Raw genomic sequence first — 12,847 nt, 5'->3', positions numbered from 1 at the left:
CCAAATGGCTGCACAGTTCTGATTTTTTTCTTTTGAGATAGAGTCTCGCTTTGTTGCCCAGGCTGGAGTGCATTGGCGCAGTCACAACTCACTGCAGCCTCGACCTTCCAGGCTCAGGTGATTCATCCACCTCAGTCTCCAGAGTAGCTGGGACTCCAGGTGCGCCACCATACCTGGCTAAGGTTTGTATTTTTTGTAGAGATGGGGTTTTACCATGTTGCTCAGGCTGGTCTTGAATTCCTGGGCTCAAGTGATCCTCCTGCCCCAGCCTCCCAAAGCTCTGGGATTAGCGGCAGAGCCAGCATGCCCGGCCTCACTGCTGGGTTCTGGAGAGTGGCAGGCAGGCTGTTCAGATTCCTGTGCCGTTTTGTACACGTTCCCTTCTGTTGTGAGTCTTCCTCTCTCCCAGATCAGATTTGGCCTGGGGACCTCTGTATTCTCATCCCCACCAGGCTTGCAGGCCGCTGGGTCAGTGGTGGAAGGATGATGGGAGCAGAGAGAGGGTGGGCAGCGGGCATCTGTCTGCTTTCACCAGAGGGCTGAGGAGTGTGGGAGGCCAGTGCTGGTCTGTTTGCCCTGGGGAACAACTCTTCCACCTAAGGATCCCCCTCATCCATACATTCCCCACCTGGGTGACTCTGCCCCCGCAGGACACTGGGCAACATCTTGGGACCTCTGTGCATTGTCACAACTGGGGGGCGCTCCTGGCATGGAGTGGGTGGGGGCCAGGGATGCTGCCCAGTGCCCCACATAGCCCAGGACTCCCCACCATGGACCGGGATCCGGCCCAGATGTCCCCAGTGCTGAGGTTGGGACCCCTGCCCTGAACTCCCTGGACTGGGTTTTTCCTGCTGCCGCCTCACCTCACCTGGGACCCGTGGGTGGGAGCTGCATGACACAGACAGAGATGCAGAGATGTGCAGGCCTCGGGAACCTGACGGGGCTCCATCCGATCCTGAGAGGCTGCAGGCTTGGTGCCGTGCTGCCTTCCTCCTCGCATGGGGCACTGCAGCCTTCTGTGCTGCTGCAGACCCGGGTGTCTTTTAGGTCTGAAGGTGTCACCAAGTCAGACAGGGCTCTGGGTGCTCGGTGGTACCAGGAGGCTGGAGATGGGAAACCTCGGGTCTTTCATCTGCAGGCACCATTTGGAAGTGTGGAGAGCAGCTCTCACTGGAGTAGGCCGGATGTGGGAGCCGCCCCCACACAGGGAAGAAGGTGAGGGCTGCTGGCTGAGAAGACCCTGGGGATACTTCTCGTCCACTCTAGACTGCTGTTCACTCTAGACTGCCTGCCGGCCAGGTGCAGAGGCTCACACCTGGAATCCCAGCACGTGGGAGGCCTCAGCAGGAGGATTGCTTGATGAGCCCAGGAGTTCGAAATCAGCCTGGGCAATATAGGGAGACCCTGAGCCTCGTCTCTGTGTTTTAAAAACAAGAAAAGAAAAATAGACTGCACACCCGGGGGGAGAGCAGCTCGGCTCTGCTTTGCAGCGCCTGGGTTGGCACCTAGAACCCACATGGCGCATGGCTGGTTGGTGGGGAGGCGGCGACTGGCAGCTGGCGGCGTGAGTAAATGAATGAATGATGCGCGTGGGGTATGGTCCCGGGGCCCAGGCACCAGCCCCCAGCAGTAACGGGCCTGGCCGTGGCTCACACGGGACCCTGGAAGGCGCACTGTCCCTCGCCGAGGGTCTGGGCCCCACCCTTTTCCCCTGGCTACTCCTGGCTGTGTCTTTGTGTACGTAGAGGTCAGAGGCCGCCAGCTCAGCTTGTTCTTCCGCAGGTGGGGGTTGCTCCCTGCAGAGATCTCTGTGCCCCAGCGGTCTCTCTGCTAGGCCCTGCCTCTGGTTCTGGTCCAGAGTCCACCTCTCCCCTGTGTCGGTCTACCCCTGCAACCACGGCCACCTGCCCCAGAAGCCCCATTTCGCTGATGTCCTTCCTCTTCTCTGGGACTGACGGGGGCAGCATGGGAGGAGATAAGTGTTGTGGTCTGTGGCCAGGAGGTCACTGGGGCAGCATCCTGGCTGCCAAGGCACCCCTATGCCCAAGGATGAAGGAGCAGGGAGCAGTCTGGGGACCTTCGTGCACCTGTCATGAGTCCCGGGCCCAGCCGGCAGCTGGGAGTCCTGGGCCCAGCCAGCTCTCACTAAGCACCTTCTCTGGATCAGGCTGGATGCCTGCCGCCCTGTAGACGTCGTGCCTGAGTTCACAGCTTCCTGGGTGCACAGCGCTATCCCTGCATGACTGATGAGGAGACTGACCTCCCAAGAGGTGAAGCTGCCCAAAGCTTCGTGGCCAGGAAGGGTTGAACCAGGGACTCAAAGCCTGGGCTGGTCCCGTCGAAAGCCCACACTCTTTCTGATGGACCCTGCTAGAACCTTTTCACGGGACTTGGTTTACTTCCGTGGGAGGACACAGGGAGGGCTGGCGATAAGGGTATCTGGGTGCTTCACCTGCCTTGGGCCCCTGGAGCTGCAGGGCCGAGGGCCTCGTGTGGTGGGTGGTGTGATGCTGGTGGGGGGCTCACATGTTCTGACAAGGCCATCTATGTGGCTGGCACGGCTGCCCCCTTAATTGCATCATGACACTGAGGGCATCCAAATGGGACCCGAGAGAGCCATCTGGAGTCCTCTTCTGAGGAGCCGCTGGGAATGAGATCAGTGGGATGAGTGATGCTTATGAAGCCATGTTTCATGAAGGACACTCCTGGGTGCAGGGCAGGAGGCAAAGTCCCCCAGAAACTCACAGATCCAGTGAAAGCAGAGAGCGGATAGCTGGGCCACCCCCCATTTTTCTTTGGGGGGTCTTTCTCATCTGGTGCTTCTCCCCAGCCCTGCAGAGGATGGCTGGACATCACGCACAGGCACCCAGCAGAGTCCCTTGTCTCTCACACGAGGAGAGGGCTCCCTGAGAGGCAGCTGGGCCAGGGCCTCACAGGTGGTTTGGGGGCACCTGGGACCTCTCAGGCAGGAGCATTTTGCAACTTTGCAGGGGTTGGGACCTGCGAGGGGCTGTGAGCCGGTCCGTCCCCCGGCTCTGTCACCGCCATCCAGTGATCCTTAGTCAGACGTCTCCTGCCGGAACCCCTCTGCGGAGACTCCAGCAGGAAGCAGTGCCTTGCAGCTTCCCTGTGGGCAGGGCCGGGCCGAGTGCTGAGTCGGGGACACCTCGCCTCCTGGGGCAAGGGTCAGGGAGTGGGCACAGAGCCAGACCCAGACTGGCTGGGTTCACGTCCCAGCTCTCCCCTCACCAACTGCACAGGGACCTTGAGCAGAGGGTGCTGTCGCCGTCCCCGAGATGCAGTGGCACCTGCCCACCTGCTGTCCCGAGGACATTCAGGCATACTGAGTGCTTCCAGCGCCCGGTGGGCACAGGCAAGGTTCGCCTCTGTCCTAGCCCCATGTGTGTTCCAATGCTCTGCCCCTGGGCCAGGAGCCCGCACAGGACATGGCGGCACCCATGAGGCTCTGGTCGGTGTTCCCTCCTCCCTTACCTGCTCCATGTCCCCTGTGGGTAGCAGGTGCCACCCACCCGCAGGCTGGAGTTACCTTACCCAGGGCGGTCTGCCCCGGTGTCCGCAGGGCCGGGGTGGGGGGCGCCCTGGTGTTTATCACAGGTGGCCTGTCCAGACCATAGTCAGCCTCAACACGTGAATCATAAAAGATCCGTCATTGGGATGTTTCAATTCCTTTTGTCCGTTAAAGAACCTGAAAAAAATTATGACAACAGGGGGGACCAGTTTTTCCAGCCAAGCAAAGCCTTGCAGGAGTAGGAGCTTGGCTGAGCCTCCAGGAGCGGAGAGCTGTGTTCCTGAGGAAGACTCGGCACCGGGTGAGACCTGGGGGCTTGCACCAGTGGTGTTCCCAGGCCCTGTCTACACGACACACAGCCCCTCATGCTTTGCGTCCCCACTCAGGGACACTGCAGAGTCGAGCCTGGAGACAAATCGTGCCACGTCATTGGCCCCCACAAGCAGTGCCTTATCGGCTCCCTTTCCTCGTCTCCCCACTGGTGCAGTGGGGGTGGGGGCTGGGGGTTCCTGGCCACACTCTTCAGGTCTCACTCATTCGAGTCACTTCCCTGGTCTTGCCCTAGAGCAGGGTCTCTGCCCCTGCACCCTGTGGACATTGGATCCGGATCGTTCTCTGGGGTGCGACCATCCTGGGCACTACAGGGTGTTGAGCAGCGTCCCTGGCCTCCACCCACTCCACACCAGGGGCACCCCCAGTCATGCCAACCACAGATGTCCCCAGACATCACCATATATCGATACCCTGGGGGCAGAATTACCCTGGTTAAGACCCCCTGGGTTACGGGATTCCACAGACCCCCAAGAGACTCTGCATCCCATGATCCTCTGCCCTGCTGAGGTCCCAGGAGGCTGCACACATTGAAATCCACACCCTAAGTGGGCGGGAGAGAGGTGGTGAATCTCAGGAGCTGGGGGTCCCCCTGGTTTGTGCTGTCTGCCCCATCGGAGGCTCATTCTAGTGTCTGGTGTGAGCAGGGGCTGACTCCATTTGTTCCCACGTTTATCCCAGGGCGTCTCCCTCTGTACAGGGGCCCTGTCACTGCGTTGTCAGGTGACCAGGTCATGCCCATTTCCCAGGGGAACAGGAAGAAGCTTGGAGACTGAAGGCTTGCCCGGGGCAGTGGCAGCAGGGGGCCTCCTGGCTCTTCATTCTGGGGCCCAGGGGGTGAAAGGTGGACCTTTCCTATGAGTTGGCCCATTGGGTTTGTAGGACCCACAGGGCAGTGCCCTGCCAAGGGGATGGGGCAGCAGGAAGCCCGGTGGCCCAGGGCCCGAGTCCACCACCCAGACCAGGGCAACCAAGTTGCAGGTGTCGGCCACACAGGCAGAGCCACAGCAGCGTCCCCACCAGGCACCCCTGGGCCAGGGATGAGAACCTCTGCAGGGCCTGGCAGAGCACGTGTCATTCACCGATTCACTGCTGATTGGCAGCGAGGGTCCGGGTTGCTGCTGAACTCCCTCTATCCGGTCTGGGCCTTTCCACACGGCCACGCACGTTGTCCGTGCTCAGGAATTACTTAACAGCAACTTAAGATCCTGATTTCTCTCTCCTCTAACCTTTTATAATGAAACCTTCCGAGCATCCAGCAGAGGAGTGAGAACGTGGTGGTACCCGGTCTCATCCGGAGTCCGCCTGGCCCATCTCTGCCCGCTGGTTTATTTTTTTGAATAGCTCACAGTTCATGTGATGCAGAATTCAAGAAGTACAAAGTGAGGTGCCAAGAGAAATAAGGCTTCCTTCCTCCCTGATCCCCGTCCTCTCCTTGTTCTCCCCACCTACCCCATGACTAGCCGCTTTTCGAACCTCCTGGGAGCAGTGTGCTCTGCACGGTCCGTTTGTCTGTGCAGTGGGTCTTGCAGCCTCTTCCACCCCATCTGGTGGCCTTTTGCGCCTTCCACTATGACAGGCTGCTGCAGTGACTCCATCTCTGCGCACACGCACGCGGAATTTCTAAGGATAAATTCTTAGAAGTAGAAATACCACACCACAGAAAATGTACATTTTTTAAATTTTGGAAGCAATTGCCAAATTGCCTTCCTTTGAAGCCGTAGCAGTTTTCGGCTTCTGCCAACCATGAGCGCGTGTGGCTGTCTCTCCCCACGCCTGGGCTGGCGAGGCCGAGTCCCCCAGCCTGCAGCCTCCCCCGTCTGACAGGCGGGAGGGTGGTGTCCTCGGTTGGACTGGCAGCTCCCAACTGCGAGGGAGGACTGGTCCTTTCCCAGTGCGGTTTGTTGGTGTCCTTTGCTTCTTTGGGCTCTCCTGTGGGTGGCCGATGCCTCCCCCAGTTTGTCATCTCTTTTTTAACTGTGTTGGTGGCGTGTCTGCCCTGCGGACTCCCAGTCTTCCCGGTGTTAAATTCCACAGCCATGTTTCTTATGGCTCCTGGATTTTGTTCTTCCTGCAGCGCGGCTGAGCGAGGGGCTAAGAGGGGTCGCTGGGGGTCCTGGAGCTGAGCTGAGGGCCGCTGGCAGCACCGGGCAAGTGTCCAGGTGAGGTGCCCTGGGAGGCCCCAGGCCCGGGACCCAGGACCCTCTAGATGTCGGAGGTGGGACGACAGTTTGCACACCCGCCGTGTGCACCCCTGCCCTCACTGCAGGGACAGACAGGAGCTGGGTCTCAGGCTGCTGGGCAGGCCTGGGCCCTGTGGTTTTGCCCACCAGCCTTGGCAGCGTGAATGAGCTGTGTGGCCAGTACACTGTGACGGCTGCTGCCCGCCTGCCAACATCTGGGCCACTGGTTCACAGCATCTCTGTTGCCCAGGAGGGCTCATGAGGTGCAGCCGTGTGCTGCTGGGCAGCGATGTGTGCCAGGGGCCGTGTGCAGCTGCAGCTGATGCTGTGTGTACTTGCTTTCAGTGCTGACTTCAGGGCAGCATCAGTGTTCTGGGGAAGTGGGGGATGATATTTAGCCAATCGCAACCAGACTCTGCCAGCACGTGCCTCAGTGCATGCAGTTACCGCTGCTGCTGCTGGTCACATTTGTTTACATTCTCTCATTCTGGAAAAATGCTGGCCAGGTGCGGTGGCTCACACCTGTAACCCCAGCTCTCTGGGAGGCCGAGGTGGGCAGATTGCTTGAGCCCAGAAGTTCAGGACCAGCCTGGGCAACATGGGAAGGCTCCGTCTCTACAAAAAATACAAAAAGTGGCTGGGTCTGGTGGAGTACGCCTGTGGTCCCAGCTCCTCCAGAGGCTGAGGCGGGAGGATCACCTGAGCCTAGGAGGCAAAGGCTGCAGTGAGCCATAATTGCACGACTGCTCTCCAGCCTGGGCAACAGAATGAGACTCGATCTCAAAAATAAAAATTCTGGCCAGGCCCTGTGGCTCACGCCTGTAATCCTAGCACTTTGGGAGGCCGAGGCGGGTGGATCACCTGAGGTCAGGAGTTCGAGACCAACCCGGAAAACATGGTGAAACCTCCGTCTACTAAAAATATAAAAAAATAGCCAGGTGTGGCGGCGCATGCCTGTAATCCCAGCTACTTGAGAAACTGAGGCAGGAGAATTGCTTGAACCGGGGAGGCAGAGGTTGCAGTGTGCCGAGATTGCACCACTGCACTCCAGCCTGGGCAAAAAGAGTGAGACACTGTCTCAAAAAAATAAATGAATAAAAATTTTAAAAAGATAAAAATTCCAAGGCGCTCCTGTTTGTGCAGTGTTTACCTAAAGGACTCACACTTAGGTCTGTGGAAATGAATTGCATCGCTAAGGTCTCTGTGAAACAAGATAAACAAAAAAGCGTCATCTGAAACGCTGTGATTTGTAACTAAACTCTTTAAGTTCTTTTTTTTTTTTTTTCCTGAGACAGTGTCTTGCACTGTTGCCCAGGCTGGAGTGCAGTGGCGCAGTCTCGGCTCACTGTAGCCTCCACATCAGCCTCCTGAGTCCTGGGACTACAGATGTGTGCCACCACACCCAGCTAGCTGTTTGGTTTTTTGTTTTTTGTTTTTTTTTTTGAGACACAGTCTCACTCTGTTACCCAGGCTGGAGTGCAGTGGCGCGATCTCTGCTCACTGCAACCTCAGCCTTCCAGGTTCAAGCGATTCACCTGCCTCAGCCTCCCGAGTAGCTGGGATTACAAGCATGTGCCACCATGCCCAGCTAATTTTTGTTTTTTAGTAGAGATGAGGTTTCACCATGTTGGCCAGGCTGGTCTCGAACTCCTGAGCTCAGGTGATCCGCCCGCCTCAGCCCCCAACAGTGCCTCTGTCTGTGCTTTGTGTAGAAACGGGGTCTTGCCATGTTGGCTGATCTCGAACTCCTGGTATCCTCCTGCCGTGCCTGGCAGCTAAGTTCTTTAATGAATAAGATTTGCATTGTGAAGTTTTTCCATTCTTGGAGAAGGCCTGGCCAAGGGTGCTGAAGGTACAGAAGCCGGAGAGGTTCCCACCAGGACAAGGGAAGGGCTGGGCCTCACCCCCAAAGTCAGATCTGGAGCAGGGGCGGTGCTGGCATGGAATGCAGTCCTGGAGCTGTTCCACTTATACCCGCGCTCCCGCGCCCATGGGTCCCTCTGCGAGGTGCCAGGTCTTGGGGAGACTGTCCTGTGCTGGGGTTTGGAGTCTGCTGGTGCTGTCGTCCATCTTCCTTTTCCTTTGGCAGCTGGTTGTTGGGGGCCACTTTTACAAATGTCCTTCCTTTAGCAGGCATGGTGGTGCATGTCTGTGGTCCTAGCTACTCAGGAGGCTGAGGGAGGAGGATAGCTGGAGCCCAGGAGGTGGAGGCTGCAGTGAGCTATGATCAAACTACTGCGCTCCAGCCTGGGCGACAGAGCAAGAGACCCTGTCTCCATTAAAGAAAGTGTTTCCTGGCAGCACATGCCGCTGCCTAGGATGCTTCTCCACCAGCTTGGTTTTCTCCCACCGCCTCCTCCCGCAGGGAGCTCACTCCAGTGGGTGGGTAGGTCTGTGGCCCTCTTGTTGGGAGGGCTCCGTTCGTGTGTGTTGGTCAATGAATGACCCTCCCCACCACATCCAACACAGTATGGGGCTGTCAGAAGTCAGGGGCCTGGGGGCACAGAGAGGAAAGAGAGAAGGCAGGGCACCCTTTACGGGGCTGGGCAGAGAGAGGGCCTCCAGGACCGTGGGGAGCATAAGTGTCTCGGGAAGCCCCATCCACACCTGCCACCCTCTGAAACGTTCAGTCGCACCTGCAGAGTCCCTGCTGCTCTGCAAGGTGGCCTAAGCACAGGTCCTGGGGTCAGGACCCTACGCCCCTGGGCAGTCCGGATCGTCTCTGCCCTGCGGCAGCCGGGTCTACGCGGTGAGTCGCCTGCTGGCTGCATGGGGCCTGTGAAGCCGTCAGTGCTGGGCGACCTGCATGGAGCCGATGGTGGTGGCTGATCTACCCCGAGGAGGACGGAGGGCTGGCCTCTCTCTGGCCTCGGATTTGCTAGACTTGAACAAGTTCCTCGCCTCTTGGCTCTGGGATTCCTGGAGTCTGAGCAGCAGCAGCCCTCACCCCCGCACTGAGGCTCAGTGTTCAGGTCCTGCCTGGTTTTTGGTGTGCCAAGGGGTGCAGGCTACTGTCTGGGCGCTGCTGCCTGTGAAGCAGATGTTTCCAGCTGTCCTCCCCGGCCACGACTGAAGTCCTCTGTGGCTGCACGCACCACCTCTGCACGGCCTGGACGTAGCACTGCGCTTCCGATGGAGACCCCCCCGACGAGCCCCTGCCCCAGAGTGGGGTTTTCATGGCACAGTACTGCCTTTGAAAGTGGCCTCTGCTCCGCGGTTTCCTTTCTGTAAGTGCTGGAGGATCTGTGTAGATCCCCCTTCATCTGCGAATCGGTCCTGGGGCGCCCACACCCACTGGGGCTCAGGATCTGCGTAGATTCCCTGTTCATATGTGAGTCAGTTCCGGGGTCCCACACCCACCGCTCTCCTGGGGCTCAGGTCTCTATAGCCCCTCTGGCTCCAGGCTCAGGAAATTGTCCCCCAGAGGCTGTCTTCACTGGGGACAGATGCTTAGGCCTCTCCTCGTCCTGGAATGGCCAGTGCTGGCCCAGGAGTGGTCGGGTGTGGTGGGGACACGTGGGCCTTTGGGGCTGCGGGAGGCGGCTGTGCCCTGTGGAGAACCAGTGGGGAATGTGGGTTGGGAGAGACCAGTCTGGGTGAGGGAGAAGGGGGTGGGGAGGAGGCTGGTGACGTGATCTGGCGCCGGCGGGGGCGTGGGGGCAGGCTGGAAGGAGGGAGAGCTGCTGGCCACTGCTCTGTAGCCGCGTGGACCACCCCGTGCGTTGGGCTGAGCCACGTAGAGAGCCCTGAGCTTTCTATGTGGCCGTGGGCATTGCTGCTCTGCACTCTGCCTTCCTGTCCTCATCTGCACAGGCGGCAGGCGCTGGCACCCCGTCCATGAGGCCTTGCAGAGGGGACATGAGATAAGCCATGAAAACCCACTAACACAGGGCTGTGGGCTGCACGCTCCTGTCCCTCAGAGCCTGACTGGCCCCATGTGGCCGAGCCAGGGACCCCATGTGTCCCGTGACTGCAGGCCCAGGCAACGCTGCCTGCGGGCTCTTGCAGAAGAAACAGCCCTGCGGTTGATCCTATCTCCAGCCCCAGGCCGGGAGCTCGTCAGAGGCCTCCTGGGGCTGTGGAGGTGGCAATCAGGCCGACCACCTCAGTATCTCAGGACAGAGTGGTGCTCAGGATGACAGGAGCAGCACCAAACCCGCATGGATCTGTCCCTACCTAATGACGCAAGCTAGTGCCCGCCTCCGGTGTCTGTTTCCTAAAAAAGCAGGTGTCGCCTCGGCCCTCCTGGTCTCTGTGAGTCGGCCTCCTCCAGGGCCCTCCCAGGTCTTTTGTGTCTGGTGTCTCTAAAAGGGTGCAACGTCCCCAGGGCGTGTCCACGCTGTGGCCTGGGTCAGAGCCTTGCTCCTTTCATGGCTGGGTTGTGTTCCGGCGTGTGGAGGGCCGCGCTGGTTCGTCCCTCACTTGTTGATGCGTATGTAGGATTTTGCCGTATTTTGGCTGTTACGAATTGTGCGTCTGTGAGCATTTGTGTACCAGTTCCTGTGCCTTCCCCGTTCTCCTGGGTATGTATCCAGGAAGTGCTGGGTCCCATGGTAACTGTGGGTTTCTCTTCCTTAGACACAACTTTATTATCACTTAACGTCAGTAGCAGAATGGGACACAGCTTTCATCACTGACAGAGTCTCTGTGTTTAATGGTTGAGGAACTTACCTGCCAAAGAAGTCACTAGGGACTGGGGAGAGGGATGGGGAGTGAGTGTTCCACGGGGAAAGAGTTTCAGTTTAGGAAGATGAGAAAGTTCTAGGGATGACGGTGGTGGTGGCTGCACAACCACGGGAATGTGATTAATGCCACTGAACTGTCCTTTTTTTGTTTTTTTTTGTTTTTGTTTTTGTTTTTTTGAGATGCAGGCCTGCTCTGTCACCCAGGCAGGAGTGCAGTGGCACAGTCTCGGCTCACTGCAAGCTCCTCCTCCCGGGTTCAAGCGATCCTCCTGCCTCAGCCTCCCGAGTAGCTGGGATTAAAGGCATGCGCCATCATACCCAGCTAATTTTTGTATTTTTAGTAGAGACGGGGTTTCACAACGTTGGCCAGGCTGGTCTCAAATTCCTGACCTCGTGATCCACTCGCCTCGGCCTCCCGAACTGTTGGGATTACAGACGTGAGCCGCCGCGCCCGGCCGGAACTGCACACTTAAACGTGGTCAAGATGGTAAACTTTCAGTAAATTTTTTCACTTTTCTTTTTTTTTTTTTTTTTTTTTTTTTTTTTTTTTTTTTTTTTTTTTTTGAGACAGAGTCTTGCTCTGTCGCCCAGGCTGGAGTGCGGTGGCATGATCACAGCTTACTGCAGTCTGAAATTCCCAGCCTCAGGCGATCCTCCAGCCTCAGCCTCCCAAGTAGCTGGGACCACAGGTGCGTACCACCACACTTGAGCCCAGGAGGTGGAGGCTGCAGTGATCCGTGATTGTGCCCCCTGGGCAACAGATGGAGACCCTGTCTACAAAAAGAACCACTGTATTTACAGACCAGCAGCCTGCACGTGGCCTCGGGCTGTGGTTTGCTGGCCCTGGTGGAAAGAGCGTTGTTTCTAGGCTACCTTCTATCTCCACTGCCTACACGGACCTTCACTTTGTTCTCGTGCAAACCCCCTTCCTGCCTCGGGCTGTGCATCTCTCTCTGAAACGTTCTTTGCTGGTCTCCTCACTGCCACTTTTCTTCACGCCTCAACATAAACGCCGCCCTCTTAGAGGGGCCTTCCTGGTTTGGCTGAGCCTGGTCCCTTGTGGGCTCTGCGTGGGCCCCTGGATGTTACCTTGGTTGTAGGTGAATGCGGATGTGGCTTGTCCACAGGAGGCTGATGTCCCCGGAGCCGTGGCCTGGTCTACCTGGGCCTGGACCCACATGGCTGACTCGGGGTCTGTGCATGGCCAGCTCTTGCACACTGCCTTAAAGCTGGTGTGGTTTATCAAACCCCCTTGCACACGTACACGCACGTGGGTCCCCGTGGCGCCTCGAGACATGGAGGCTGCCCACGCTCAGGGAAGAGTCCTTGCCGGGACCTCCAGGATTCTTCCGAGCCCCCGCCTCCCTACCGGGGCCTCCAGGGCAGAAAGCCCCTTTCCCGGGCAGGAGGACAGGGTGTGGGATGTACTGGCTGGGAGGGTCTGTCAGCAGCAACTGAGACCAGGGTTAGGGGAGCCTCACCCAGAATGAGGCTGGGGCTGGCAGGAGGTCCCCACAGAGGAGGCAGGAGGAGCCCACAGTCACTCTGGCTCCCAGGGCCTGGAGGTGCAGGTGAGCCCGTGGTCCCCGGGCGACTGGCCCTGCCCCACTGACTTCTGCCCTTCCTGCCACAGGCTAACCTTGCCGCAGGCCGAGCCCTGCCTCGCCATGGATCAGGACTATGAGCGGCGCCTGCTCCGCCAGATCGTCATCCAGAATGAGAACACGATGCCACGCGTGAGTGCCCCTTCCCCGCCCACCACTGTGGCTCCCCCTCCCCCAGCTGCCTCTGCCCTGGCCAGCAGCCTCGGGCGCTCCCGCTGTTGCTAGAGCCCCACGAACCACTCAGGTCCCAGTCCCTCAGGTCACACGGGGCCTCTGCCTCCTGGGCTGTCGGGGTTGCTGCCACCCCCAGGGCCGTAGTCAGAGCCCAGCGGGGCTTAGATGGACGAGGAGGCTAAAGGCCCGGAGTAGTGGAGCTGGGGTGGCCTGCAGAGCCTTTGGGGACACCTGTTCCTGTCTCCTAGCCCCAGGTGCATCTGGAACCCTGTGGGATTTGGGGGACCTGGCTTTGTCCTTCCTTGTGCTCCATCCCTCCTCCCCAGCCCAGCTATGTTTGTC

The 12,847-nt window shown here is 58.7% G+C and overlaps 1 protein-coding gene and 1 non-coding gene across 3 annotated transcripts in view; one reads left to right on the top strand and one right to left on the bottom strand.

Moving 5' to 3' along the window:
• FZR1 (fizzy and cell division cycle 20 related 1) overlaps nt 1-12,847 on the top strand; it is a 31,904-nt gene that overhangs the window by 3,843 nt on the left and 15,214 nt on the right. For both annotated transcript variants that reach the window (XM_050770468.1, XM_050770467.1), the window contains exon 2: nt 12,361-12,463. In XM_050770468.1, the coding sequence (XP_050626425.1) occupies nt 12,395-12,463 (69 nt within the window). In that variant the 5' untranslated portion in view covers nt 12,361-12,394. The remainder of the gene's footprint in view (nt 1-12,360; nt 12,464-12,847) is intronic.
• Nucleotides 10,613-10,681, bottom strand: LOC126943661 (small nucleolar RNA SNORD38). Its single transcript, XR_007721801.1, has one exon. It is a non-coding gene; the product is annotated as a small nucleolar RNA SNORD38 (small nucleolar RNA).

Source organism: Macaca thibetana, chromosome 19 (assembly GCF_024542745.1).
Source record: "Macaca thibetana thibetana isolate TM-01 chromosome 19, ASM2454274v1, whole genome shotgun sequence".
NCBI classification, from domain to species: domain Eukaryota; kingdom Metazoa; phylum Chordata; class Mammalia; order Primates; family Cercopithecidae; genus Macaca; species Macaca thibetana.
This window is presented reverse-complemented; position numbering and strand designations above follow the sequence as displayed.